The 26,992-nt window shown below is 50.2% G+C and overlaps 8 protein-coding genes across 8 annotated transcripts; 4 read left to right on the top strand and 4 right to left on the bottom strand.

Moving 5' to 3' along the window:
* Positions 1-5,891: 5,891 nt before the first annotated feature.
* On the top strand, positions 5,892-11,828 carry N7458_005555 (1-3-beta-glucan synthase component FKS1; the record flags this gene model as incomplete). The annotated part of the gene is made up of 3 exons (XM_056908937.1): positions 5,892-6,037; positions 6,127-11,421; positions 11,483-11,828. 3 exons carry the CDS (start codon positions 5,892-5,894, stop codon positions 11,826-11,828), a joined length of 5,787 nt encoding a protein of 1,928 aa, XP_056767555.1.
* Positions 11,829-12,468: 640 nt separating this feature from the next.
* On the top strand, positions 12,469-14,219 carry lcbA (serine C-palmitoyltransferase subunit lcbA; the record flags this gene model as incomplete). The annotated part of the gene is made up of 4 exons (XM_056908936.1): positions 12,469-12,797; positions 12,890-13,400; positions 13,470-13,961; positions 14,037-14,219. 4 exons carry the CDS (start codon positions 12,469-12,471, stop codon positions 14,217-14,219), a joined length of 1,515 nt encoding a protein of 504 aa, XP_056767554.1.
* A 1,086-nt stretch (positions 14,220-15,305) lies between these two features.
* scw4 (putative cell wall glucanase (Scw4)) lies at positions 15,306-16,649 on the top strand (the record flags this gene model as incomplete). Its single annotated transcript, XM_056908935.1, has 3 exons — positions 15,306-15,372; positions 15,433-15,575; positions 15,645-16,649. The coding sequence occupies 3 exons, from the start codon at positions 15,306-15,308 to the stop codon at positions 16,647-16,649; spliced, it is 1,215 nt and encodes a 404-aa protein (XP_056767553.1).
* A 231-nt stretch (positions 16,650-16,880) lies between these two features.
* Positions 16,881-18,368, bottom strand: N7458_005552 (uncharacterized protein; the record flags this gene model as incomplete). The annotated part of the gene is made up of 1 exon (XM_056908934.1): positions 16,881-18,368. The coding sequence occupies one exon, from the start codon at positions 18,366-18,368 to the stop codon at positions 16,881-16,883; it is 1,488 nt and encodes a 495-aa protein (XP_056767552.1).
* Positions 18,369-18,549: 181 nt separating this feature from the next.
* N7458_005551 (WD domain protein) lies at positions 18,550-20,243 on the top strand (the record flags this gene model as incomplete). The annotated part of the gene is made up of 4 exons (XM_056908933.1): positions 18,550-18,635; positions 18,692-19,089; positions 19,153-19,957; positions 20,024-20,243. The coding sequence occupies 4 exons, from the start codon at positions 18,550-18,552 to the stop codon at positions 20,241-20,243; spliced, it is 1,509 nt and encodes a 502-aa protein (XP_056767551.1).
* Positions 20,244-20,679: 436 nt separating this feature from the next.
* N7458_005550 (transferase family protein) lies at positions 20,680-22,026 on the bottom strand (the record flags this gene model as incomplete). The annotated part of the gene is made up of 1 exon (XM_056908932.1): positions 20,680-22,026. One exon carries the CDS (start codon positions 22,024-22,026, stop codon positions 20,680-20,682), a length of 1,347 nt encoding a protein of 448 aa, XP_056767550.1.
* A 256-nt stretch (positions 22,027-22,282) lies between these two features.
* On the bottom strand, positions 22,283-23,035 carry N7458_005549 (GNAT family N-acetyltransferase; the record flags this gene model as incomplete). Its single annotated transcript, XM_056908931.1, has 1 exon — positions 22,283-23,035. The coding sequence occupies one exon, from the start codon at positions 23,033-23,035 to the stop codon at positions 22,283-22,285; it is 753 nt and encodes a 250-aa protein (XP_056767549.1).
* A 1,113-nt stretch (positions 23,036-24,148) lies between these two features.
* N7458_005548 (fungal specific transcription factor domain-containing protein) lies at positions 24,149-26,901 on the bottom strand (the record flags this gene model as incomplete). Its single annotated transcript, XM_056908930.1, has 7 exons — positions 24,149-24,599; positions 24,695-24,927; positions 24,989-25,399; positions 25,458-26,160; positions 26,266-26,311; positions 26,381-26,484; positions 26,780-26,901. 7 exons carry the CDS (start codon positions 26,899-26,901, stop codon positions 24,149-24,151), a joined length of 2,070 nt encoding a protein of 689 aa, XP_056767548.1.
* Positions 26,902-26,992: the final 91 nt, after the last annotated feature.

Here is a 26,992-nt window from a genome sequence, read left to right as displayed (position 1 = left end):
GGAGTTGCCTTTGTGTCTTGCTGCTTTGGACTGGGGATCAAAGTGGTTCGGTAAAAGTGTTTCTTCCCCAAGTTTAGCCATCAACGGAGGATGGTTGGCCCGGTAACCACGTTTTAGGTAAACTGCGTGTCGCTCCAATGGTGCTCCAACATCGAGTGTTTTAGAACACAGCAGGTGACACTCTTCAATAAATGATGATTCATTATACGGAAGTCTCTCAAAAGGTTCAATTCCAAAGATGGGGAAAGTATTGCGATAAAAGGGTTTCCATGCGAGGGAAATTCTTTGCCGGTGCCTCTGATTTATATATTACTACTAACGCACGCTTGTTCCCGACCATGACTGTTCATTATCCGAAGGACAATGACTTCTATCAACCGTATTTAAATTTCATATTAATTATTCATCACTGACGAATTATATCCCAAAGGGAGCATGTAAGTCTTTATCTTCCATCCCTGCGGGGTTATAGGAACCAAATATCTTATTGTCTCAGTCTGGAGCTGGAGAACCATAGCAGAGTAGGTGTATATTTGATGTACATATTTTAGGCTTCTATACAACTGTTCTAGATGGCACTTCTCCAATTCTGAGCTGATATCCCGCTATCTCTGTCATCTTGGCAAATATGGCTTCTGGTCCCAAACTAAGTGCCTTCTAAATCCACAATTCATCTGTCATGAAGGAGCACACAGTCTTGAAATCCCGATCAGTCCCTACACTGCTGCTTGACTTGGATATGGTATGTCATATAATCATGGCCACTGGGCCTGGCGACGTAGAGCACACGATAGGAAAATTGCCCAATATTAAGGTTATTGCAAGATGTAAAGAGTGAGTGGCTCTACAGTTTATCCACGGTGGACTGAAGATCATTACGTTCTTATTGAAAGATATTTTTATCGTATTTTCCTATAGATTTAGTTGATTATAGAGATGTTTCCTGTCGTTGGTAAATAACCCCTGGGCCGAGGCTCGCATCCGCACGCCAACCCGGGCGCATCTCAACCTCTCAATTACTTACACTTATTCAATTAACTATCAATTGAGATATGGTTTGAATAAAGCCCTGGAGAATTTGCTTGCTGCAGTCTTGTTCATTCACGGAAGTGAAAGGCCAATAATCCAGTGCTGTTGTTTACTATCAAGGTCCTACGGGGGTCAGTTATTAAACGGATATATCTTGGATATCACGCAGGTCAACACCACAATACGATCACTACTAGGTAGAATTATATTCTCTGAACACCGATAGCCTCAAGAGAAGTATACTTGATAGTGGCCGTAGTACCATTATTAGAGGTTTCCCTCGGGGTAATTAAAGAGATACGTTGAAAGGAATTGATTGTTTAAACATACGCAGCTGGTTTTGAGCTTATGGTACCACGGCTACAGGTGATGTAGCAGTAGGTACCGCTGTCAACTAGACTCGAGAGAGCTTACATTGCATGATGATGTAATATATTATCGAACCAATATCACCTAGAGCTTCCTGACCGGGGATTGCAGCAGCTACCTTTAGACATGCATGACTCAGGTACAAGGTGGTCATCCAGAGATTCGTCTGAAACCCGCAGACTGCAAGATGATCTGCCCGACGCGAGGTTCCATTGACCTGCAGGAACGCTTCCAGCGAATCCAGCAGAGTTGCCATCGACAATTTGTTTACCGAATCAAGTATACCCGAGCAGACTGCCACGCACCGTCGAGGAATGGGTTGTCGTCTCCGAAATATGTGAATCTCACCAAGCCTTGAACCTTGAACAAGCATAATTGATTATAATATCTGCTCTCTAAACGTAGTCGGCAATGCATTGCACAATGCACATACATAACCGAAAGCCGACCACTTCATTTTTGCCTTTACGGAGATCCCCTTGCTCCCGAGGCATCATAAGCGAACAGTAGCATGAACAAGCATCAAGCCACCTAGCAGTGGCTGGGGTTAAGGAAGCATTGAGGAGAAAGCCCGGCAGACCATGGCCAGACAGGGGACTTTGACATTTAGTTTTTCCTTCGGAGTTACTGTACTATCGTATAATGCCTAGCACTTGCCGCAGCCCCTGCCGGCTTTAATACATTTCAGATTATGCTCTGGACGACCACGTTGAAATATGCTCGAGGACAATAATATTGCATGCATGCCAAGTCATGTTCAAATATTACTGATGGTTTATGCAGAGCATGGACGCTGACATGCTGCCTAGTCTCTTTCGTCTTTCGATTGCGATCTTGTTCGGACGAGAACAATGGCTGGGTACAATGTAAATTAGTGGAGGGGACGGGATAGGGATCATCAGTTTAGACACAGCCTCACTGATGACTAAATTAACTAAATTCGATTGTGACGAGCGATCGACGTGTGTTTTGTATGTAATTCAGGGATGCTACGTGAAGTAGTGTGACATTGAGGTTGTTTTACCGTATGCGCTGCAACTTACAAATGTTCCTCGTAGTCATATACCTACAGAAAGTTCTCTCTATACTTAGATTATGCTCCGTGGAAAGTCAACCTCTCCTGAACAGGGGGTTATGCATAACCTACCCGGGGACATCCGCGGTACAGATACATATCGTTAGCGCCAATGACGGTGGTGAGAGCCTGGGAGGACTGTATTCTTCTGTACTGTAAGAGAATTCAAGGAACACTGAGAGATCGCTGCCTTGAAAATTGGCCTCCAGCCACATTTAAGCCCAAAGAGGCCAAGGGGGATCTTAGTACTCCGTACGAAGTTTCGGGTATTGAAAAGAAGCGGGTTAATACAATAAACTTGCAACATTAGGGCAAGCCTATGCCGCGAGCGATCGTTGACTAGACCCTTCGAGCGGGCTTTCGAGACAGGTTATTTTTGGGGTTTGTGATCGGCTAGTAAAAGGAGGGACTCCGGGCTTGAAATGATGGGAGGGGCTTCTTGCTACTGTACCTCTGTAGAGTAGGGGGGACAATAGGATCGCAGAAGCATGTTGAGTTAGGACCATTGACCTTTCGGAGTCGCAGTCAAGAACGAGAACACTGGCAAATCGAATATTAAAATTGGAGAGTGGTCCCATTTTCATGCAGTGGATGTATCGTTCCTGCAGCAGGTTTGCATCACAGCAAGCAGCGAATCCTGTTATGGACCGATTACTCACCTGTAGGCTCAACAGGTTGGTTACAGAGTTTACGGTCGCGCGTTGGGCGCGACGTGTCTGAAAGATAACATAATTAGAAGCCATTCGATCAATATACACAAGACTATCCATCTGTAATTGCTTAGCAAGCATCTTCTCTGTTGAGGCTCCGACCATCACAATAGATTTAGAATGTACTCGGGTCGGTCGTTGAACTTATTCCCTCGCCCTGTCCGTACATTACTAGCGATGCGTATACTTAGTAGCAATCAAGACCAGTGCACTCCTACCTGTATAAAACTGGACATACTGGTCATCGGCATACTATTCACACGTCCGGGTCTTGAATGCGCCCGCTCGATGGAGGATATTCGCAGCCCGTTGCGTATGCTGGGTATCGACCAACTTTTGGCTGGACCATGGTGGCCCCCAAGTCGAGGCTTGAAATCAGAAAATAAAAGCATCGGTGATCCACTTAGCTGGTGGGACGGGCTGAAAGACTGGGCCAGCTGTGGAGATTGCCTGCGACACCTTTACAGTACCGGTTACTGTTTCTGCACAGTACAGAGTTGTCACTACTGTGGACTCGTCATCGGAATTAGATGCATAAAGATGCGAGGTCAGATTGAACAGGTTGGAAGCTGGCGAGGATTCCATGGATTGGAAGAGACTGAATCGCCCCGGTCGGAAGCTTGACAGCAGATTCTATTTATCTATACGGACTTCGTCATATATCAAATGGGCCCTTTTCTTGTTGGCGATGAATTAACCACTGCAAAATTAGTTTTCCAAAGCAACTCCCGATCAAGGAACGAAGATGGTGTGTGGCTTGAGAAAAAAGCCAACAACAGCCGGTTTTTTTTTGCAACACCGATGTGTGGGTAGTGGAGAGTCGTGTGCGTGTGGAGTCTTATTATAGGACCACGCTGGACTCAGTTCGGGATAGCTCCAACGGTGGGCAAAGTCAAACGCAATACAATTTGAGACGATGTGCGGCGTCAAATGTACTAAATGTACCCTAAATGTATGAGGCGTAATTTTGCGGTGGCAAATTGAGTGTGTTAGCGTGGAAATCTTGTACCTCTTCCTGTCTGCGCTGGGATGAACTCAGCGGAAGAAGCAACTTTGACGGACGATCATCATCTGAAGGCAGGCCAGTGCATCCCAGAAAAGCAACAGGAAGAGTTGAGCGTTGAGCGGCCAATTCGGCAGAGAAGTCAAGCGATCGCTGGCTGGAGGATTGGTACTGTCGCTTGAGAACCATGGATCATTGCCAGATAGACGGCCGTCAGTCTTTGTTTAATCCCCGATAGAAATGGTAGCCAGCAGATGGACAATCGAACCGTCGGATTTGAACTGCTCTGCTTTGCCATTGCACATCGCTCGTTGTGTCGTTCTCACTGCCACCGCGAAATACCAGATTGCGAATCGTCGTCGCGTAGAAACGAGGAATGAAAAACGAGTACCCGCGCAACGCCTATCCCTGCATGCCGTCGTGGTAACGATAACAAGGCATGGGCAAATCAGAGGGCGCCACAGGCCCATCGTAGGTATCCCCGATGGAAATACCCGCTCCGACCACATAATTTGTTACCTGGAATACATGCTGGAAGGCGCTGGTGGGGCGGGTTTCAGGGGCCGTCGCAATTCCCTTGGAATCCAGCATGAGCGGGACAGTCTCATTGGGCACAGCGTTGTAGTGGAGAGACAGCTCGACTGCTGCTTATTGGCCGATAACATTAGGATCTGGTCTGTGGTGGGGAGAGGACTGGATGTGTGTATGCGTACTGTTGGACAACAACAGCGTATTGCGAAGAGGGCTGAGCAGGGGGTTTGGGCCTCGGAGAGGTGACAAGAAGAAGAGAAGGCCCTGAAGAGAGTCCAGAGGCTTGGGAGGGTCCCCTGACGATGGAGGCTCGTGTATGGTACCGGTACCTCACGTGCGGTATTCTATTCCGAGGTACACACAGTAGCAGGGAGCAGAGGTGGTTGTGTATGTATTGGATACCACCACGTACGCAGTGGCTCCCACACTCCACCCCAGTACCAGGTACCTGCCGTTCTCTCCTTGCCGGAGGTGTATTGTACATCGTACTCCATACTCCGTCCACCATGCTCTCTGTCAATAATACTCTCCGTACGCCGTAATCGTAAATTTAGGAAATTAGGTGAAACAATCCCCCCCCCCCGATCCCAAAATAACAGCACCGCCAATATTTTCCCTCCTTCCTCGCAATCTCGTCTCTCTCTGTCTATCCAACCTCCCATCCAGCCCCTTCCCCATTCCATTCGCTTTCTTCTTCTTTCCCCCCATCCCATCTTCCTTTGCTAGGGTGACACTCTCGTTTCCTTGAGGAAGGTCCGGAGAAGGGAAGTGCTGATTACCACGCCGCGTTCCGCTGTCGACTGGTTCATTCGCTTCGCTCTTTACACCTCCGATCGAGTTTGAGACTCGCGGATTCGGGATCTTCGTCTTAGCTCGGCATCCCTTTTTGACCTACGCCGTTACGAGGTTCAACGCCATTCGTTCTCTGTCGATGCTGCATTAATTTCGCTTCATCTAAAAAAAAAACACACACCAACTACACCATTCTCGCCTCATCAATTAACTTAATACTGTGAATGAGTCGCGGTTGAGGTAAGAGCCTCACTTCGGATTCGCCGGCATCTCCCCCACGTCGAGACAAGGCGCAAGAGACAAACATCACGGTCCCATCGGCCAGTCCACTGACCGTGATCAACATAGCTCGAACCAAGCGATCGATTGCGACTCCTCCGTCATGTCTGGCTACCAACAAGGAGGCCACTATGACGACGGCTACGGCCACCCGGCTGGCCATGGTGACTCCTACTATCAGGACGAGCATGCTGCTGGGCAGGGCTATTACGACCACCAGGACTACGGCGATGGCTACTATGACCGAGGGTATGGACACCTGTGATGAATGGCAAGAGGCTGATCAAGCCGTTGGAGCCCCATGAAGGATTGAAACAAAGCTGACAAGAGAGTCACAGTGCCTCGGGAGCCTACGCACACGACGGTGGTAATCAGGGCTACGCTGAAGGGGGATACTACGAGTCGGGCGGCCACCAGGATGAATACTATGCCGACCAGTACTACGATGCCGGTCAGGCTGGCTATGGCCGTGGCCGGCGCGGCCATGACTCCGAGGAGGACTCTGAGACTTTCAGTGATTTCACTATGAGATCGGAGACTGCGCGTGCTGCCGACATGGACTACTATGGCCGTGGGGACGAGCGATACAACAGCTACACTGACAGCCAATATGGTCGCGGTGGATATGGATATCGTCCGCCATCATCGCAGGTCTCCTATGGCGGCAACCGGTCATCAGGTGCCTCGACTCCCGTTTACGGCATGGAATATGGAAACGCGTTGCCGGCTGGCCAGCGTTCGCGGGAACCCTACCCTGCCTGGACCTCAGATGCCCAGATTCCGCTGTCCAAGGAGGAGCTGGAGGACATCTTCCTGGACCTGGTCAACAAATTCGGTTTCCAGCGCGACAGCATGCGGAACATGTACGACCACATGATGACACTTCTCGATTCTCGTGCTTCTCGCATGACCCCTAACCAGGCTCTTCTGTCTCTGCACGCCGACTACATTGGTGGTCATAATGCCAACTACCGCCGTTGGTACTTTGCGGCCCACCTGGACCTGGACGATGCCGTTGGCTTCGCCAACATGAAGCTTGGAAAAGCCGACCGCAAGACTCGCAAGGCCCGCAAGGCTGCCCAGAAGGCCGCCAAGCAGAACCCCGAGAACGAGGAGGAGACCCTTGAGGCTCTGGAAGGTGACAACAGCCTGGAGGCCGCGGAGTACCGCTGGAAGTCTCGCATGAACCGGATGTCCCAGCACGATCGGGCTCGCCAGATTGCCCTGTATCTGCTCATCTGGGGTGAGGCCAACCAGGTCCGATTCTTGCCTGAGTGTCTGTGCTTCATCTTCAAGTGTGCCGATGACTACTATACCTCGCCTGAGTGCCAGGCCCGCGTGGAGCCCGTTGAGGAGTTCACTTACCTCAACGAAATCATCACTCCTCTCTACCAGTTCTGCCGTGACCAGGGTTACGAGATCTATGAAGGCAAGTATGTTCGCCGCGAGCACGATCACAACAAGATCATCGGTTACGATGATATGAACCAGCTTTTCTGGTACCCGGAGGGTATCGAGCGTATCGGCTTCGAGGACAAGACTCGCTTGGTCGATATTCCCCCGGCTCAGCGTTGGCCTAAGCTGAAGGAGGTCCTTTGGAAGAAGGCGTTCTTCAAGACCTACAAGGAGACTCGATCATGGTTCCACTTGATCACCAACTTCAACCGTATCTGGGTTATTCATCTGTGTTCTTTCTGGTTCTTCACTGCGTACAACGCCCCGACTCTCTACACCGTTGATTACCAACAACAGTGGGATAACAAGCCGTCCACTGCCAAGTATCTGGCCGCCGTGGGTTTCGGCGGTGCCCTCGCTGCCTTCATCCAGCTGTTTGCTACCATCTGCGAGTGGATGTATGTTCCTCGCCGGTGGGCTGGTGCTCAGCACTTGCGCAAGCGGTTCTTCTTCATCCTCGGCATGTTCATCCTTAACCTGGCGCCCGGCGTGGTTATCTTCGGCTTCTTAGATATGCTGCCCTCCGGTATCCAGAAGCCGGTTGGCCTTGCCCTTGGTATTGTTCACTTCGTCCTTGCTCTCCTGACGGCGACCTTCTTCGCCGTTCAGCCACTGGGCGCCCTCTTCGGTAGTTATCTGAAGAAGAACGGTCGGCAGTACGTTGCCAGCCAGACCTTTACCGCCAGCTTCCCGCGTCTGCACGGCAATGACATGTGGATGTCTTACGGTCTTTGGGTTTGCGTTTTCGGTGCCAAGCTCGCTGAGTCCTACTTCTTCCTGACCCTGTCGTTCAAGGATCCCATCCGAATTCTCTCACCCATGACTATCTACGAGTGCACTGGGGTCAAATACCTCGGCAACATTCTGTGCCACAGGCAGCCTCAGATCCTGCTGGGTCTCATGTTCTTCATGGACCTGACGCTCTTCTTCCTGGACAGCTACCTGTGGTACATTATTTGCAACACCATCTTCTCGGTGGCTCGCTCGTTCTACCTTGGTGTTTCCATCTGGTCTCCATGGCGAAACATCTTCTCCCGCCTTCCCAAGCGTATCTACTCGAAGGTCCTGGCCACTACCGACATGGAGATCAAGTACAAGCCCAAGGTGCTCATCTCCCAGGTTTGGAACGCCATCATCATCTCGATGTACCGTGAGCATCTGTTGGCGATCGACCATGTGCAGAAGCTCCTCTACCACCAGGTTCCCTCCGAGCAGGAGGGCAAGCGTACCCTCCGTGCTCCCACCTTCTTCGTCTCTCAAGAAGATCAATCTTTCAAGACTGAGTTTTTCCCTGCTGGTAGTGAGGCCGAGCGCCGTATCTCCTTCTTCGCCCAGTCTCTGTCGACTCCCATGCCCGAGCCTCTGCCCGTGGACAACATGCCCACTTTCAGTGTTTTGATTCCCCACTACGGTGAGAAGATTCTTCTGTCCCTACGTGAGATCATTCGTGAAGATGAGCCATACTCCCGTGTTACTGTGCTTGAGTATCTCAAGCAGCTCCACCCTCACGAATGGGACTGCTTCGTCAAGGACACCAAGATCCTGGCCGATGAGACCTCTCAATTCAATGGCGAATACGGCGAGAAGGGCGAGAAGGATGCTGCTAAGAGCAAGATCGATGACCTTCCCTTCTACTGCATTGGTTTCAAGTCTGCTGCTCCCGAGTACACTCTCCGCACCCGTATCTGGGCTTCGCTTCGCTCTCAGACCCTGTACAGAACTGTCTCTGGTTTCATGAACTACAGCCGCGCTATCAAGCTCCTTTACCGCGTCGAGAACCCCGAGGTTGTACAGATGTTCGGTGGTAACTCCGAGAAGCTCGAGCGTGAGCTTGAGCGTATGGCCCGCCGCAAGTTCCGCATCTGTGTTTCCATGCAACGTTATGCCAAGTTCAACAAGGACGAGCGCGAGAACACCGAGTTCCTCCTCCGTGCCTACCCCGACCTGCAGATCGCGTACCTTGATGAGGAGCCTCCTGTCAATGAGGGCGAGGAACCTCGCCTGTACTCTGCTCTGATCGACGGTCACTGTGAGCTGCTCGAGAACGGCATGCGCAAACCCAAGTTCCGCATCCAGCTGTCTGGTAACCCCATTCTCGGTGACGGAAAGTCCGACAACCAGAACCACGCCATCATCTTCTACCGCGGTGAATACATTCAGCTGATCGATGCCAACCAAGACAACTACTTGGAAGAGTGCCTAAAGATCCGCTCTGTTCTCGCCGAGTTCGAGGAGCTGACCACCGACAACGTTTCGCCCTACACTCCCGGTGTTCCCTCGCCAGACACCAACCCAGTCGCCATTCTTGGCGCTCGTGAATACATTTTCTCTGAGAGCATTGGTGTGCTTGGTGATGTCGCTGCTTCCAAGGAACAAACGTTCGGTACCCTGTTCGCCCGTACTCTTGCCCAGATCGGCGGTAAGCTGCATTATGGTCACCCTGATTTCCTGAACGCAACCTTCATGTGTACCCGTGGTGGTGTGTCCAAGGCTCAAAAGGGTCTTCACCTGAACGAGGATATTTACGCCGGTATGAACGCCCTCCTTCGTGGTGGTCGTATCAAGCACTGCGAGTACTACCAGTGTGGTAAGGGTCGTGACTTGGGTTTCGGCTCCATTCTGAACTTCACAACCAAGATTGGTACTGGTATGGGTGAGCAGATGCTCTCGCGTGAATACTACTACCTTGGTACTCAACTGCCTCTTGACCGATTCTTGTCGTTCTACTACGCTCACCCTGGTTTCCACATCAACAACATGTTCATTATGCTGTCTGTGCAGATGTTCATGATCGTCCTGATCAACTTGGGTGCCTTGAAGCACGAGACCATTACTTGCCGTTACAACTCCGATTTGCCCATCACTGATCCCCTGGAGCCAACATACTGCGCTGATCTCGCCCCCATCATCAACTGGGTGAACCGTTGTGTTATTTCCATCTTCATTGTGTTCTTCATCTCGTTCGTTCCCCTGGCTGTTCAGGAATTGACTGAGCGTGGTGTCTGGCGCATGGCTACTCGTCTGGCGAAGCACTTTGGTTCCTTCTCGTTCATGTTCGAGGTGTTTGTGTGTCAGATCTACGCGCACGCTGTCCACCAGAACTTGTCGTTCGGCGGTGCCCGTTACATCGGTACTGGTCGTGGTTTCGCAACTGCCCGTATTCCCTTCGGTGTTTTGTACTCTCGTTTCGCGGGCCCTTCGATCTATGCTGGTGCTCGTCTCCTGCTGATGCTGCTGTTCGCCACCACCACTGTTTGGACTCCAGCTTTGATCTGGTTCTGGGTTTCGCTGCTCGCCCTCATCATCTCACCCTTCCTGTTCAACCCTCATCAGTTCTCCTGGAACGACTTCTTCATTGACTACCGTGACTATCTCCGCTGGCTGTCGCGTGGTAACTCCCGCTCCCACGCTTCGTCTTGGATCGGTTTCTGCCGTCTGTCTCGAACCCGCATCACTGGTTACAAGAAGAAAGTTCTTGGCGTTCCCTCCGAGAAAGGCTCTGGTGACATTCCTCGTGCCCGCATCACCAACATCTTCTTCAGTGAGATCATCGCTCCCTTGGTCGTGGTTGCAGTGACGTTTATCCCATACTTGTACATCAACTCCCGCACTATGTTCAGTGACGACACCAAGTACGCCCCCGACGCTATTGCGCGCATTGCTATCGTTGCATTCGCTCCGATCGGTATCAACGCTGGTGTCGCTGGTATGTTCTTCGGCATGGCCTGCTGTATGGGTCCCATCTTCAGCTTGTGTTGCAAGAAGTTCGGTGCTGTCCTGGCTGCGATTGCTCATGCCATCGCTGTCATCGTCCTGATCGTCTTCTTCGAGGTTCTCTTCGTTCTTGAATCCTTCAACTGGCCCCGTACCGTCTCGGGCATGATCGCCATGATGGCTCTCCAGCGCTTCATTTACAAGCTGATCATCTCCCTGGCCCTCACCCGTGAGTTCAAGAACGACCAGTCCAACATCGCCTGGTGGACTGGTAAGTGGTACAACATGGGTTGGCACTCCCTTTCCCAGCCTGGTCGTGAGTTCCTTTGCAAGATCACCGAGTTGGGTTATTTCGCCGCCGACTTTGTGCTTGGTCACATCATCCTCTTCTTCATGCTGCCAGTCCTTGCCATCCCCTACGCCGACAAGTTCCACTCTGTCATCCTGTTTTGGCTGCGTCCCAGGTATGTTTCGCCGCATTTTCTAATCCAAAGCATTGCCATGAGACTAACATCCTCTCCCTAGTCGCCAAATTCGCCCCCCTATCTACTCTCTTAAGCAGTCAAAGTTGCGCAAGAGACGTGTTATCCGCTTCGCCATTCTCTACTTCGTTATGCTGGTCCTCTTTGTTGTTCTCATTGCCGCACCGATTGTTGTGCGCAATATGGATATCGACACCAGCTTACGCCGCACCCTCTATAATGCCATCGGTGTTAAGTCGGGCAACAGCATGTACCTCCTCCAGCCCCTTGACAAGGGCCTCAACGACACCCAGACCTACTACACCGGTAGCCACTTGCCCAAGGGTTTCTCGTCACATGCTGTCGTCACTCCAACCGGTGGCAACGACGCTTTCCAGCGCTTACTGTGAAATGGTCAATCTGACCTTGTATGAGAATGGCCTGTACAAAGTTCACTGTCTTTTTTCTTTCTTACTTTCCTACTTATTTTCTTGCGATTCGCTGCATTCTTTCGTGAAATCACCGGCGCACTTGTTGATCTTAATGGCTTCTTGTGTGGAATGACACTTGTATCTCGAGTGGTTCTCTCATCGTCCTCGGGGTTTACCTTCGTTTTCCGTTCTCATAGCTCACTTTCTTATTCTCTTAAAACATTCACGGAATACAAACTGCATTGCTTCAATTCATCATAAGACTCGTTCCCCTAATTGTTCTTGGCCTGCTGTTCGGAGTGTTTGATAGTAGGAAACTTAATCTAACAGGTGCTGAGCTTGGAAGAGACGACACAAATAGGCGATACAGTAGATCGTTCGATTTCAATAGACGCGCCGCGCTCTGCCTAACAATTCTACCAATCTGATTGCGAGGCGCCGTACCAGTCCTGTACGGTCACGTGATAGACAACGTTTCAGCCTGTCCGCGAGCCCCCGAAGACGTGTCCGTCAACCAATCCGTCAAATCAAGTCTGTTTGGTGCTCTTTGAAGGCCTCTGGTCCTGGAATCTACCTAATCGACGTTTCTGCGCCCTGAGCGCCTCGAATACCCCCTACGATGGACCTCCAGGAGACGCAACGTCTCCTGTCGGAGTACCTTCACGAACTCGCGAACCTCTTCCATCGTGTCCCCGGCTCTGCGATCTTCCTCCGCTACGTGAAATCCAGTTATCAGGACGACCCAATTCGATCTGCGGTCGAGCTTTTCCTGTTTCTCTTTGCCGTGCGCTACTTGCTCGCCCCTAAGTACTCCACCAAGCCTGGTGTCGTGCCCTTGACCGAGGATGAAATCGATGACCTCGTTGATGAGTGGACTCCCGAGCCGCTAGTGGCCCAGCCCACTGCCCTGGAAGAGATGGAGATCGAAAAGCGAATGGTGATTGTTGGGTAAGTTCTCACACTGTCTAAAGACCGCACCGTGAATGCGGCCCGCGGAACCCCTCGGTCATAGTGCTAACAATTCATCGTGAACTTTGCAGTCCTGTCGGTCCCAAGTCCAAGCTCGCCAACGGTCGCACTGTCAACAACCTCTGCTCCTACAACTTCTATAATTTCAACACGAATGAGTCTCTCAAGGAGCAGGCTATTCAAACCTTACGCAACTATGGTGTAGGTCCCTGCGGTCCCCGCGGATTCTACGGTAGTCAGGACGTGCACATGAAGACCGAGGCCGATATTGCCTCTTTCCTGGGAACACCGGCCTGTATCATGTACTCACAAGCGTTCTCGACCATTTCCAGTGTCATTCCTGCGTTTTCCAAGCGTGGTGACATTATTGTTGCGGATAAGGGTGTTAGCTTTGCTATTCGCAAGGGAATCCAGATCTCCCGGAGTATCGTTCGGTGGTACGAGCACAACGATATGGAGGATTTGGAGCGTGTCCTTGCCAAGGTTACCAAAGAGCAGGCCCGAAAGCCGCTGACTCGGCGGTTCATCATTACTGAGGGACTGTTCGAGTCATACGGTGACCTGGTTGACCTGCCCAAGATTGTGAGTTGACGTTTATCTGCCCTGCCGTTACCTGTTGTTTGCGCGTTGCTAATCTCGCGTGAACTCTAGATCGAATTGAGACTCAAGTATAAGTTCCGCCTTATTCTCGACGAGACCTGGTCCTTCGGAGTCTTGGGCCGCACCGGACGCGGTATCACCGAGCACCAGAATGTCGATGCTGCCGAGGTCGATATGATTGTGGGGTCATTGGCTGGTCCTCTTGTTGGAGGTGGAGGTTTCTGTGCAGGATCTGAAGAAATTGTTCACCACCAGCGGATTTCAGCTGCGGCGTACACCTTCTCCGCTGCACTTCCTGCTCTGCTATCGACTACTGCTAGTGCGACTATCAACCTTCTTCAAAATAGCCCGGAGACTGTTACGCAACTTCGGGAGTTCACAAAGGCTATGCGCGCTCAGCTGGATCCCCGCAGTGACTGGGTCTACTGCACTAGCGCTCCGGAGAACCCAGTTCTTATCTTGATTATCAAGCCGGAGGTTGTCGCCTCCAAGAGACTCTCCTATGAGGATCAGCAGTATCTGCTCCAGGATGTTGTTGACGAGGTTAGAATCCGTCTTTCCAATTTTTTTGACCCTTGCAAGACAGATCATAAGCTAACATGTGTGCTTTCCTAACAGTGCCTTGCCAACGGAGTCCTCATCTCCCGCCTCAAGACACTTGAAGATAACTTCCAGCCTAAACAGGTCGTGCCGCCCGGTCTCAAGGTCTGCGTAACCATCGGCCTTACCAAGAAGGAGATTGAGAAAGCTGGCACCGTCATCCGGCACGCTATCACGAAGGTGATGAGCAAGAAAAAGTGAACAGCTCAGGCCCTTCGTTCCTTACTCGAATGACCGCTCATGCTCCAATGACCTCCGGCACCCTCCACATGTACATCCGATGGTGTTTCTCGGCGATCCCACTATACGCCCTAATGCCCTTCCCCATGCTTCGTCCCGTGTATTGTTACAGCGGCCCGTTGATATGCATCACTTTCGCTATTCAAATTCTGTACAGCCCTGTCCCCTTTCCCATCTTTTCTTGTATTCTTTCTTCGGGGACGGTCTCATACTTTATCATTGCGTGGTTTCTAGACTGTTTAATATTACTCCTATTTCTACCGTGGCTGCAGCTTATTGCTGGGCCAAGTTTTGCATATTTGAATACTTTTCAAAACTCTTGCTTCGATTGTATTATCCCTGATTGGAAACCGCTGATGGATCCCAGGGGTTTGATGTCTAATGTGCACATCACAAATCGTCAAAAGTAACTGTCCCCGTTTCGATCGGTGGCGATTGGGATGAGAACCTGTGTACGATATGAGTTTCCTCTACCCCTCTTCAGTCTGCATAATGTGAGAAATAGGCCCCCTCTAACGCCCTAGTCGATAGTCTACATCATGCCAGACTTCGAGGTCCACGCCCCTCCAGTTTCGGCGCAACGGACCTGGAATGAGTTCAACATTCCATAACACTCCGTCGCGCTAGGGACATTCCCCGCCAAGTTCCGAGAGAAATATCACACCTTCGACAATTATTTGGCATTGGGTCTTTTTCGGGAGCTGATTCAAGTGGGCCACGCTGGTCCTGAGAAACCCTGGTTTCCCATGTCAAGGGGCTACGGCTGCTCCAGATCGGGACCATGATCCCATTCTCCATGTGACCCCACGATGAATAGTTATGCCAGGATGCCCCTTCATTTACTTGCTATGTGACCACATTTACGAGTAAACTCTGGGCGTCTCGATCCCAGGGCGAATATAACCAGCCTGATCTGCATGGGATGATACTTTCTTCGTGTGCAGGGAGGATATCCCGTTGTCCCTGGTCTGATCGTGATCGACTTCACTAACCCTAGGTTCAGCATTGGGGGCTTGGACGAATTCGACCCACGGATTCAACGGTGCGATGAAGCGCCTTAACCAGGCCCTGTTGGCCCTGTTTCTTGCATTCGGCGTTTATACCGAGGCCAAGGGTAAGAAAGAGACCGGCCATCTCTAGTCTTCTGGGCCAGTTGTGACTGATTTTTGCGTAGGTGCCAATCATGGTCTCGGTGGACTAGACGGCGCTTCTCAGGCCCAATCTACTGCTGAGGTAGTCGTTTGGGTTAACGAGAATGGAGACGTGATCCGCACGGAGACGAACGGCCTTGTTGCGACACCCACGCCGCAAGAAAATGTCAGTAGATAAACCCAATGCCCATAGCAAGCTCCATTATTCCGAATGGCTGTTGATATAATTGCAAAGGCCCGCACAACCGGCACTCATATATCCGCATCAGCGATAAAGCCCGATGCGACACGGGATGCTGGGACTGTGCCACCAATAGCACCCCAGGAGCAACCAACGACACAGACAGAGAGGCCACTACATGCCGATAGATCGCAGAAGAAACCGCAGCCTCCTGCTCAGCATCCCCATCCTGCACAACATGCTCACCCTGACCATCACGAAGATCAACATCGTAGATTCGGAATCTCCTACTCGCCCTACAACGCGGATAGAAGCTGCAAAACGCAAGAACAAATTAACAAAGACCTCGACCGATTGACGGAATACCCATTTGTCCGTATCTATGGTACAGACTGTGGACAAACTACCACCGTCGCCCGAGCAGCACGACAACACCACATGCAAGTTTTTGCCGGGGTCTACGACTTGGAGCAGTTCCCCGAAAGTCTCAAGGCATTCGACGACGCAGCCACTCTGCCGGATGGAAAGAAAGATTGGTCCGTATTCCACACAATTGCCATCGGGAATGAACTCGTCAACAGTGGTATGGCGGCACCTGCAGACGTGACCAAGGCCGTGAACGAAGCTCGAACAATGCTCCGCAAGCAGGGATACCAAGGACCCGTTGTGACCGTTGATACCTTCTCTGTCCTCCTCAAACACCCAGAACTCTGCCTTGCCTCTGACTATTGCGCCGCAAACTGCCACGCCTTCTTCGACGCAACCCAGCACCCATACAACGCAGGGCCATATGTACTCGAGCAGGCTCACGCCGTCTCCGCTGCAGCTGGTGGAAAACGCACAATGATCACCGAGTCTGGCTGGCCGCATGCTGGCCAATCCAATGGTGCGGCTGTCCCGTCGCCTGAGAACCAGCGCGTTGCGATTGAAAGCATTCGTCGCAGCTTTGCGCACCGTGAGGACGATCTTGTGCTCTTTACTGCATATGATGATCTTTGGAAACAGGATAATCGGTATACGTTCAATGCCGAGCGGTTTTGGGGCGTCTATGAGCGGTAGTTTGGATATTTAGCTAGGTCGTTGTGCCTCTCACAGAACAACTTTGTAGATAGGCTCTGGTTTCTCGAGATCAATAAATATGATGAGTGGTTCGATTTTAGATCAACGCCGATGCTATGGTGTCTAATTGATTGTACAGGGACATGAAAACTCCGATACAGGTTGTACAATATTATACAGACATGGAAAAGCCCATTGGAGAACCTCAGAGCCATCCACACACGCACACACTCAGGTATATCGGGCTTTCCGATTGTTGTGGGACTGTCGTGCACGAGCCTTGAGCTTCTCTAGCCACCCATTACGCCCAGCAAGTTCCTCAAACGCTCTTTTGTTTGGAGGGAAATCCCAGAATGAGTCCTGATCCACCTGAGATTGTCCGCGGGTATCCTTGTCCCGTTGTTGCTGGCGGACGATATCTTTTAGCAGCCTGCGGGTTCTGAAACTAGGTTCCAGCCCAGTTACATCCATGTCATGGAGGAACGAAACCACGGCCGGGAGATCGTTGCAACCATGCCAGTAGAAGTGAATCATCTCGTCGTAGAGAGCAACGGATGATCCAAGGAGCGCAGAGGCGCGGCCCTGCTCCTTAATAGTTGACCGGAACTGGCCGATGAGAGGCGACTCAGGGAAATGCGTATTCAGCAGGCGGAAGGCGATCAGAAGAGTCCTCGGATAAAGTGCTGTAATGACTGGGCTAATTGGCACGACGGGTGGGATTCTTAGAGGTCCAGATGGAGGACCCGCTGAATTGGTACTTAGTATTTCGTTTGCAACCAGTGAGTTGTCAGACCCAGGCATTGTGATCTCAGCCGCCTCATCCAAATGCTGCAGTACCGAGAAAATGCGTTCTTTGCAAACTTCCCACAGGCCCATATCACCTTTGCCTTCCTCAATCGCTTGAAACAGTGCAAACTCAATCTTCTCGGATTCTTTCTTGACGACAAACTCGATCGCTTCTTTCATAGTAATCTCGGGTTCGATGCTCGTGGCCGAGGCTGGCTCGGTGTAGCCGAGGTCACTGATTCGCAGCTTGGTACCGCCAATTTTCTCTGATAGTCCATCTGTCATGCTGGGGTCCTCTGAGAGTTGGCCGGAAAGAGGTATGCCGTCTTCGCCATCGGGTGCTTTTCGCGAATCCCCCTTGGATTTGGCAGAAGACTTGTTCTTATCTTGCACATCTTTCAGAATTGAGCCCAACTTGACCATCAGCTCCTGTATATGCTCCTGCCCTTCACCCGACAAGTCCGAGGCTTGTGTTGTGCCCTCGGCGTGCGCATTTGCGTCATCGCGCCCAATGCCCAGCTGCCCAAGTAGCTCTCCAAAGGCTTTTCTTTCCTGGCCGGTGACTGTACTCGAATTTTTCGTCGATTTTGAAGAGGGGACTGGCGTTTTGCTGCGAACTTTCGGTGACAGTGCAGCAGAACGCCGACGCAAGTAGCTTCTCCGAGGCTGGGGGCTTTCAGATGCTGAACCAGAGCCAGACTTTTGGGATGCGGAATCCTGACTCAATTCATCTTGGTCTGATGCAAAACTGCTCTCCGACCTATTGTAGTCGCGGGAAGCATTATTTTCAGCCGAGTATTGACGCACGCGAGCAGCAAACGTTCTGCGCAATGAGAGTGATATCGGCGCAAGGGTACGAGTTTGATAGAGAAAGGGAGTTGGGGAGCTTGCTGTTGCCGACAAAAAGAATGCGCGGGAGATATTCGTCGCCATTGCCTCGTCTGGTGATAATCGTTGCATCGAGCTGTGGCCAAAAAATGAATTGAAATTGGTCGAAGCTTTTCCCATTTAGTCACATGACTTCGCGTTCTTCTCTCACGCGTTTCCCGCGCTGAGCACGCTGGCGATACCCAACAACTGCGCTTTGCGGATTTCGATCATTGTATCGCTCACCATGACGATTGACAGTACACATGGACTCTCTGAGTTTGAGAAGCAACGTCTGGCGAATATCGCCGAGCGCGATGCCCTCTTGAAGAAGTTGAGCTTGGAGACGCAATCAGCGGGCCTCTTCACCACCCCTAAACCCCCGGCAGCAATGCGCCGAAGCCGAAGAAAAGGGCGCCTCCGAAGCGCATCAAGGAAGAAGAATCGCCGCTACCGCGCCGTCAGTCTTCACGCTTGAGGGGATTGACCGCTGACAGCGAGGTCGTGAAGCGCAAGGCCGAAGAGCAGTACGAGGCAGCCAAGGAGGCCGAACGCGCTAAGAAGGTCCGAAGGACCGACTCATACTCTGCAAATGATATGTTTATTGCTGGGCAGAAGCTCGATGGAGATAGTTTGATTGGCGTTGATGTTGTGAACAAGGGTGTCGCAGAGCCTTACGTGCGGACGTTCGGTGATGAGGACATCAAGAAAACCACCGACAAGGACTTGAAAGCGTTGCGGGAGGAAATGAATGGGCTCAGTCTGTGGGGCCAATGGGATCCTCAAAGTATGAACTCCCTCTCAGCCTTGTGTACACGCCAGAAACAACTAACACATGGGATTCCTATAGGGATCAAGATCACACCCGAGCGAGTCTATGCCATGGCATTCCATCCTTCCGAGACCAAGCCCTTGATATTTGCTGGTGATAAGATGGGACATCTCGGTGTCTTCGATGCCTCTCAAGAGAAGCCAGAAACGGGAGATGACGAGGATGACGACGATCCTGATCCGGTTTTGACCACTCTCAAGCCGCATACTCGAACTATCAGTGCTATGACAGTCCACCCATTGAAGCCCACGCGCTTGTATACTGCAAGTTATGATAGCTCTATCCGAGAACTGGATCTCGAGAAGACTACTTCGGTGGAGAAATATGGCCCTGAGTCTACAAACATTGACGAAGCGCTCTCTGGGATTGATATGGCTCCCCAAGACCCCAACACACTGTACTGGACAACGCTCAATGGTACCTTTGGGCGTTATGATATGCGCAGCAAATTGTCAACGAAGACCGTCACCCATTGGCAGCTTTCTGAGAAGAAGATCGGAGGCTTTTCTTTATACCCGTCAGAGCCACACTACTTTGCGACTGCAAGCCTAGACCGGACGATGAAGCTGTGGGACCTGCGAAAGTTGTCGACTGATGAGCCTGTGCCAGTTGCGGAACATGAAAGCCGCCTTTCAGTCTCACATGCTGCGTTCAACGGGGCCGGCCAAATTGCTACTACCTCATACGATGATACGATCAAGCTCTATGACCTTGGAGCTAAGGGTATCTCATCATGGAAACCGGGTCACACTCTTTCTGACAAGGAATTCCGCCCCGACACTGTCGTAAGGCACAACTGTCAAACCGGTCGTTGGGTGACCATGTAAGCTTAAAGATCATTTCGACTCTTCTCTTGATGCGAAATTAATGCTAACATCCATTCCGCTAGTCTTCGTCCCCAGTGGCAGATGAATCCCCAGTCCCATATTCAGCGATTCTGTGTCGGTAACATGAACCGCTTTGTCGATGTCTACAGTAGCTCCGGCGATCAGCTGGCTCAGCTTGGTGGTGAAGGAATTACTGCTGTTCCTGCAGTAGCTGTATTTCACCGAAGCAAGAACTGGGTCGCAGGCGGTACGGCTAGTGGTAAGGTCTGCCTGTGGATGTAAAGGAATCCAGTTACTCCAGTGGATTTGTAGCGTTTAATGGATGGGAGGCTTGGCTGTTCGAGTATCTTCAAATTGTGAATGTACAGTGACTTGCACATGCGGCACTCCCTTCTGTAAATGTTCTCAAACATGTTGAGAATGGCCTTCCTGCGTCTTTGAAGGCAGGAGGATCACCATGGGAAGTTTGACGCTCTCGAATGGTTGGGATTTGTTTGATATTACTAGGATGCTTTGCGACTGTGTGATGCATACCTTTCGAGTTTCAGTGACGTTCCATTAGCAACCGTTGAAACGAGCTTATCAGTCAAAGTACGTCAAAGATTGAGAATTGAACTAAGCAGTTATCCCTCGACTAAACCTCGCAATCTATACATTAAGTCAATTAAAAAAAAACGAATTCCAGCTGTCTCTCTTCACCCCTCGAAACCAGCACACTCTATGTAATCAGCTCAAAATACTTTGCAAAGCCCGCATCTTGTTTCAACAGCCCATGCTCCTCCGGCGTTACCTGTAGATGAACATCAAAGACCTTCGTGGATCCCCGCGAGAAACTCGGTAAAATCACTGCGCAAGCCCCCGGGATTGGTGCTTGCAGTCGTAAAGCAACGGGGACCACACCCGCTCCAAGATCATACCTCTCTGTGCTCCCCGAGTGCCAAGTATTCATGAACACGTCCATGTTTGTGAAATCAGCGTGAGTACCCAAAGTTTCTGTTGGTGAGAGAGATGAATTGAGAGAGGTCATATGGCTGATTGAGGTCATGTCGACGGAATTGATTGATTGCCGAACTAGGGAGGCTGCGGTTGCTAGGCCTCTCTTTGCGTCTGATACCAGGGCTTGGGCGTCTATGGGACCAGCTTGGGATCCGATAACGGCGTTGCCGAAGTATTGTTCAGAAGTTTTGTGTTCTGGGTCCCGGGCTCGCACGTCGATGGGGTGAATGAAGCGAGATGGGGAGGTCTTTTCTTCTGGGTGAAGATGAAGTCGCGCACGAGTAATTGACGTCCAGACAAGAGCAGAGATGCAGTCGTACGAGGATATGAAGTCCACCCCAGTGAGATAGGAAGAGCATTGGTCTTTGATATCCTTGATAGCCGCGTCCGAAATTCGGAAGATCTTGGGTTGGGATGGGGTTGACGAGGGAGGTTTGAATTGACTCTTTTCCATGACGTGGAAGATTCGAAGTTTCTCCAAGGAATCCTGCCTCGGGTATTTCGAGATATCTGTGGGCGTATTGTACGGGACTCTGTTCAGGTCTGGTGTGTAGGTGGGCATCTCCAAGCCTTCTTGATGAGCTTTGCAGCTTTGGCAAATTAGAGACAAGAATCTATCAATCGAAGACCAGTCTCCAGCTGCATGGTTGACCCGGAGTCCCAGAACCAAACCACCCTCAATGAGGTTTAACTTCAAACGACAAACTGGCTTTTTGTCCTCTGGGGCTTGAGGCAGAAATTGAGTGAGATCCAGTGAATCAGGGGCGAAGGATGTTTGAGCGAAAGTGGAAAGAGACTTTTGTTCAATGGATTCGAATCGGTGAATATCGAATTTGAGCTGGCCCTCTGGGGGTTTGATGACGCAGAGTTTACCAGTCTTTTCAAATTGCAAGTCTCCTGCCATGAAAGGCAACTGATCGATTGCATTCTTCAGCCCGTATTCCAAAGATGCGATACCCTTTTCCGAGTTGGCAATAGGAGGGATCTCGTAGAACATGGCGACGGTCACCTCCTTGAGGAATCCTCCTTTGTCCAGGTCGGAGAGCTCATATCTGACGGGATCCGCCATGGTTTAGCCCAGTTGTGATGTAATCCAACTCAGAAGGAATTATAGTATTTCCATGTGTTTATTGTAAGCAGGAGTGTTTGTTACCTGGGTCAATAAAAATCTTTTATATCACCTTGGTCCATCGGGCACTCTTTTAAGTAACTGGTGCACAGCAGCCCCGCCTAGTCGTTAAGGCGACCAACTACGAAAAGGGAGATCCACGAATCAATAATTAACCGGATCGCCTTAAATATTGATAACCTATAGTCTACTCTGTTCATTTAGGAGTCCACATCATAAACCCCCCAACTGGTGGTCCAACAATCATAGAGAATGGGCCTCGCATCTCAAATCCCAGCAATCGGTAGAGCTTCTCCCCATCTCCACTGGCCTCCAATCCAACTACAACACCCTCTTGCTGCGCCCTCTGCAAAACCTCCGCCATGAGCGCCTGGCCAACTCCTCTACGTTGATGCGATGAGGAGACCACTAGACCCCTTACATGCCAGCGATTCCCATACTTTGCCCTCATCTCATCAGACCCCCAATACTTTTCACTGTCGCGCTTGGCCGATTCGTCAAACTGGCGCGCCGCATCGTGATCAGTGGACCGATCAGGCCAGAGATAGTTTACTATCATGGTTCGAAGCTGAAGCAACCGATGGCATAGTCTCCGCCAGAGCGAGTCCTGCGCCGCAATCAATCGTCTCGCTTGCTCGTCGTCTCCAAAGCGGGTCAAGTGTATGTAGGCTACGGGCTTGTGCGGGCTGGAAGGCTCCACGGCTACAAAGCCAATTGATCGAGGGTCGAAATGTCGCGCTTGAAACATCTGTAGGAAGCGTCTGTTGAAATGGTCGGGATACTGATGGCGATATGGGCAGAGGAATTTGTTCAGATCGGAATCACGAAATTCGGCTGCCGCTATGTTTGCCATGAAGGGGATATCCGAGTATTGTGCACGACGAATCAGGATATTGCTGCCTTTTCGCTGGAAAGATGGCATCGTTAGTCCCTTTGAAGAGACGTCCATCGTGGCGATGTCAGAGATTGTGATTTTATTGAGGCTATGTCCTTCAAGGGGTATAAAGGAGAACAATCAACCCAGATCAAAGCTCCTCAGAGGCAATGTATCGGAAACTTCTTCGAGAGTCACGAGATGAGAAATACGAGACCTTCTCGATCAACTTCGTTGTTGCCTTACTCCATACATGGTGTTGCAAGGGAAGAGTATGGGGGCTAACCGATTTTGGGTAGATCAAGGCCTCCCTCGGATCGTCGCCGATACATTCGACGGAACGATCCTAACCGAATCCGGTGTCCGACTATCTCCAGTGTCGGTTTTGATGATGATTGCAGTGGTAGTTGAAAATTCTGAGTCTAGCGCACAGGCTTCCTGAACCTGCCCTCTTTTAAACGGCCCCTTTAGATGTATTTGGACACGTCTTTCTGGATGGTCGAGGCATCGTATGGTGGTCGTCCGCCGTAGCGTGTGTGTTGTCAGGCTCGATTGGATGCCCTTCATCCAACACTGCGCAGGTTTGTCAGGCCTGCAGCAGTCATTCTGAGCCTCACCCAGGAGAGTCATCGAATTTGTTGAAAGATGAAAAAATTTGGGCGTGGACATATGTCACCGTTGCGAAGAAAACTCAACTCAACTGTCAAAAGCCTAGTCATAGATTCAAGATTTCTTACCCTCTCTAGAAATAACTATGATGTACTAAATTTATATTTACTTAGAGTACACCAGGGTGGCCGGAGTTCGCGATCTACCTTGTCGTTTTCGCAGGTTCGTAGAGATTGGAGGTGTCCAAACCGTCTGTAGCGATTGTGCCAGCCATCAAATCCTGTAGATTATGCTAGTAAAAATGTTAGAGTTCCTTGTAGCCCACGATCGACGCAGCGAGTTCTTAGCAGTACCTTGAATTATTCTTCAGATAGAATCCTGATTAAACAAGTATATTCAGCAGTCATCCGGGCACTGATATTCAAAATACCTCTGTACAACTATAAGACTTTTCTATGTAGTACAGAGCATCATCTTCTACGTATCATGTTCCGAGTCTGGAGACAGAATGGATAATAATACCGAAACATATTATATTGAGCGGAGTTCAGGATAAAGACTAAGTAAACTCCCTAGCCATCAATAATTTACAGGTGGATCTAGAGTGATAACATCTGACTCACACCATTGCAGCGAAGGCTGACTATTGAACAAGTGCCACATCAACTCATCAGCAAGAGGCTGTACTCCCGCAGTAGCATTCGGCTGCTCATTTTGAGAGTATGATTGAAATTCAGAGCCAGCATACGAGGCTGCCAGAGCAAGAGACTCTTCAGAAACAGCCATAGTCGCTTGCTGCTCGTCACTTGTAGCTGGATACCAAGGGGCGACCTTGGCTTGGGGGCCAAGATGCATCTTGGTCTGAATTAATGGCTCGCAAAGGTTTTGGAGGGTACCCAAGAGATTGAGCAATCTCACAATGTAAGGACTGCTGGTGGATTGGGATAAGTTTTGGGTGATGTCTTGAATGAGGCGGTAGTCATCCATGTCTAATTCACCGATGATGTTGCAGAAGAGGACAAAAAATGGACTGAGGGGGTATAAAAATATAGTCCTAGGATAAACAGACACGAATCGTCAGCGGTCCAATCTGACCTATGAGGTGCTGAAATTACGGGAACTCACCAAGTGAGAAACGTGGGATACGGATCAATGAAACCTGGGTTTTTGGTGAGATGTTTCTGCAGATACTGCAGTGCTTTCAAGGCTTTCCTAGAATATGAGACACATTCTCTATGTGTCAAAGGAGAGAATGCGTATTTCAATCTCGATCGAAGAATGTCCACTAGGATAGCATAATAGGAGAACTCGGTTGCAACCCAATCACAACTGAATAGCTCGGGTGCAGAGTTCCGGCTCTGGAACATAAATTGTGTCAGAGCAAGTCCAAAAGGGTTCTTCAGTATTATCAAGACTCACAGACTGTAACGTTGAATAGATGGCGTTCATCCTTTCTTGCAACTTGGAGTGATTATCCAGAATTTGCCGGTTGTCGGGCGCCTTGCAACTGCTCGAAAGGTCTCCTTGGATTTCGGCCAGGTCCACAAGAATACGTATTAGTGGCATGTGAGGAAGAGAATTATTCCAACAGATAAGGTCGCTCGCCGAACCTTGAAGTTCGGGTAATGACGGTGGCCGGCGAAGAAGGGAGCTTAGAGTGCGATCAAGGTAAAAACACCAGTAGACAGAATTGTTGATCTCCTCTTCGAGGTCTTGATCGCAGTTTCTGGTCTTGGTATCATGGTAATTCAAACCGGCAATTAAGCGAGCGGCGTAGGAGTTCAACACCCAAGCTTGGCTCATGTTTCCGAGATATTGCATTAAAAATGTCTACGTTCAATGACAACGTCAGAAAGGCCTCTGTAATGCTATTGACCATAAGACTTACCGCGGAGATCAATGATTGAACAAAAGACAAGCTCGGAATATTCAAAAAATTAAGACTTTGGATAGCACGAAGCGCAGAGGCGGCGTATGATCTCTTCGACTTGAGAAATTGTTCGTTCATGACCGAATCGTTGTAGAGCCTGGGCATGTCGTAGGTGTTAAAAATGGGTCTCACATAGATGCAGATGCAATACTGATAAAATTTCTGGCCCGTGAGTTTACCACCGAGGAAGCTGGACACCATTTTCCGTAAAGCTTTGTTGGAGATATGGTCGGGCCAGTGAATGTTGTGCGGCATTTCGCCTGTGGTGGTGGACTCTGCCTTTCTGTGAGTAAAGGTCCTCACAATAGGAGAGATACAATTACCTCTTAAAAGCATGTACAGCAGCTCTGGGCTTGGCTCAATAGATTCGGGAATATCTGCGCATTCGCCATGCGGTACATCGAAGGTCGGAGCCTCATCAGGCCCCGAGTTCGCACCACGCGCCATAGAATTCACAAATTCCAGGGCAGACTTTAGAATTGCTTGACGCTCACGATTCATACGTTCATTACCGTCGAGTTCACTCTGAATGATTACCCGGGCTTGTTCCGCATGGTGAGTAGACTCGTCCGGGGTAACCACGGGGCAACTGCTGAGGGGAGACTTGGAAGCTTCCTTCGCAGGAACCACATGATCCAGCTTTCTTTCTTGGAGTAGACATCTATTTCAGATTGACATAATCCATGAGATGGACTTGAATTATCAGGGCTGTGCCATGGTGTCAGTAATACCTGATATCGTAATAGAACGGATTTGTTCATCGTACGTGTAAGGTGCCGAGACTGCTTTTTCCAGCCTCAAAAGTCTCTCGCCTAGTGACGAAATACTGTAATGATCAGTGAGTACTAGTAACATAAATTTTCTTTGACAATGCAACGTACACAGTCGATTTCTGAGATCGAGCCGGCCGCTCAGGGCGATCACGTCGACAGTCGGCTCCTGCATCGGTGCAATTTGAACAACGAGGTCTTCTATCACATCGAACCTGCAGGGATTAAGTCAGCTAATGATTACCATACAATCTCGAACAATCAATCAAGATTTAAACCTTTCTCGAATAGCAGAGATCACACTGAACAGTCTATCCATCAGCTTCCGGCCAATCCATATACATCCGCCCAAGATCATGTGGTCAACCGGGTCACTTACAGCGCGCAAAAGGTCATCACTCATTCCGAACATAAGACGCGTCGGGGACGATCAGTGAGTAAATAGACTCAAAGGGGTCCGAGGGGCTGTATAATATACATTCCAATCTAAAGATTTCAGCGTTGTATGACATCTTCGTCTCGGGCTGGCTTAGGCGGTGCTGAGTCAGGAAAATTTCCATTTTGGGTCGGAAATTCGAGCGAATGGGGAACTTGAGAGAGTTGGCTTGATGATCTTTCATGCAGGTTTGCATTTTGATAAGACCTAGTATACACAAAACTACTGTAGCTGTTCATTGTGGAGGACCGGATTGTCGAAAGTCCAGCTACAGATTTGGCAAATCA

The sequence above is a fragment of the Penicillium daleae genome, assembly GCF_028827525.1.
Source record: "Penicillium daleae strain IBT 16125 chromosome Unknown utg000005l_segment0_segment0, whole genome shotgun sequence".
NCBI lineage: Eukaryota > Fungi > Ascomycota > Eurotiomycetes > Eurotiales > Aspergillaceae > Penicillium > Penicillium daleae.
Note: the sequence above shows the minus strand (reverse complement) of the source record. Positions and strands in the feature narration are given on the sequence as shown.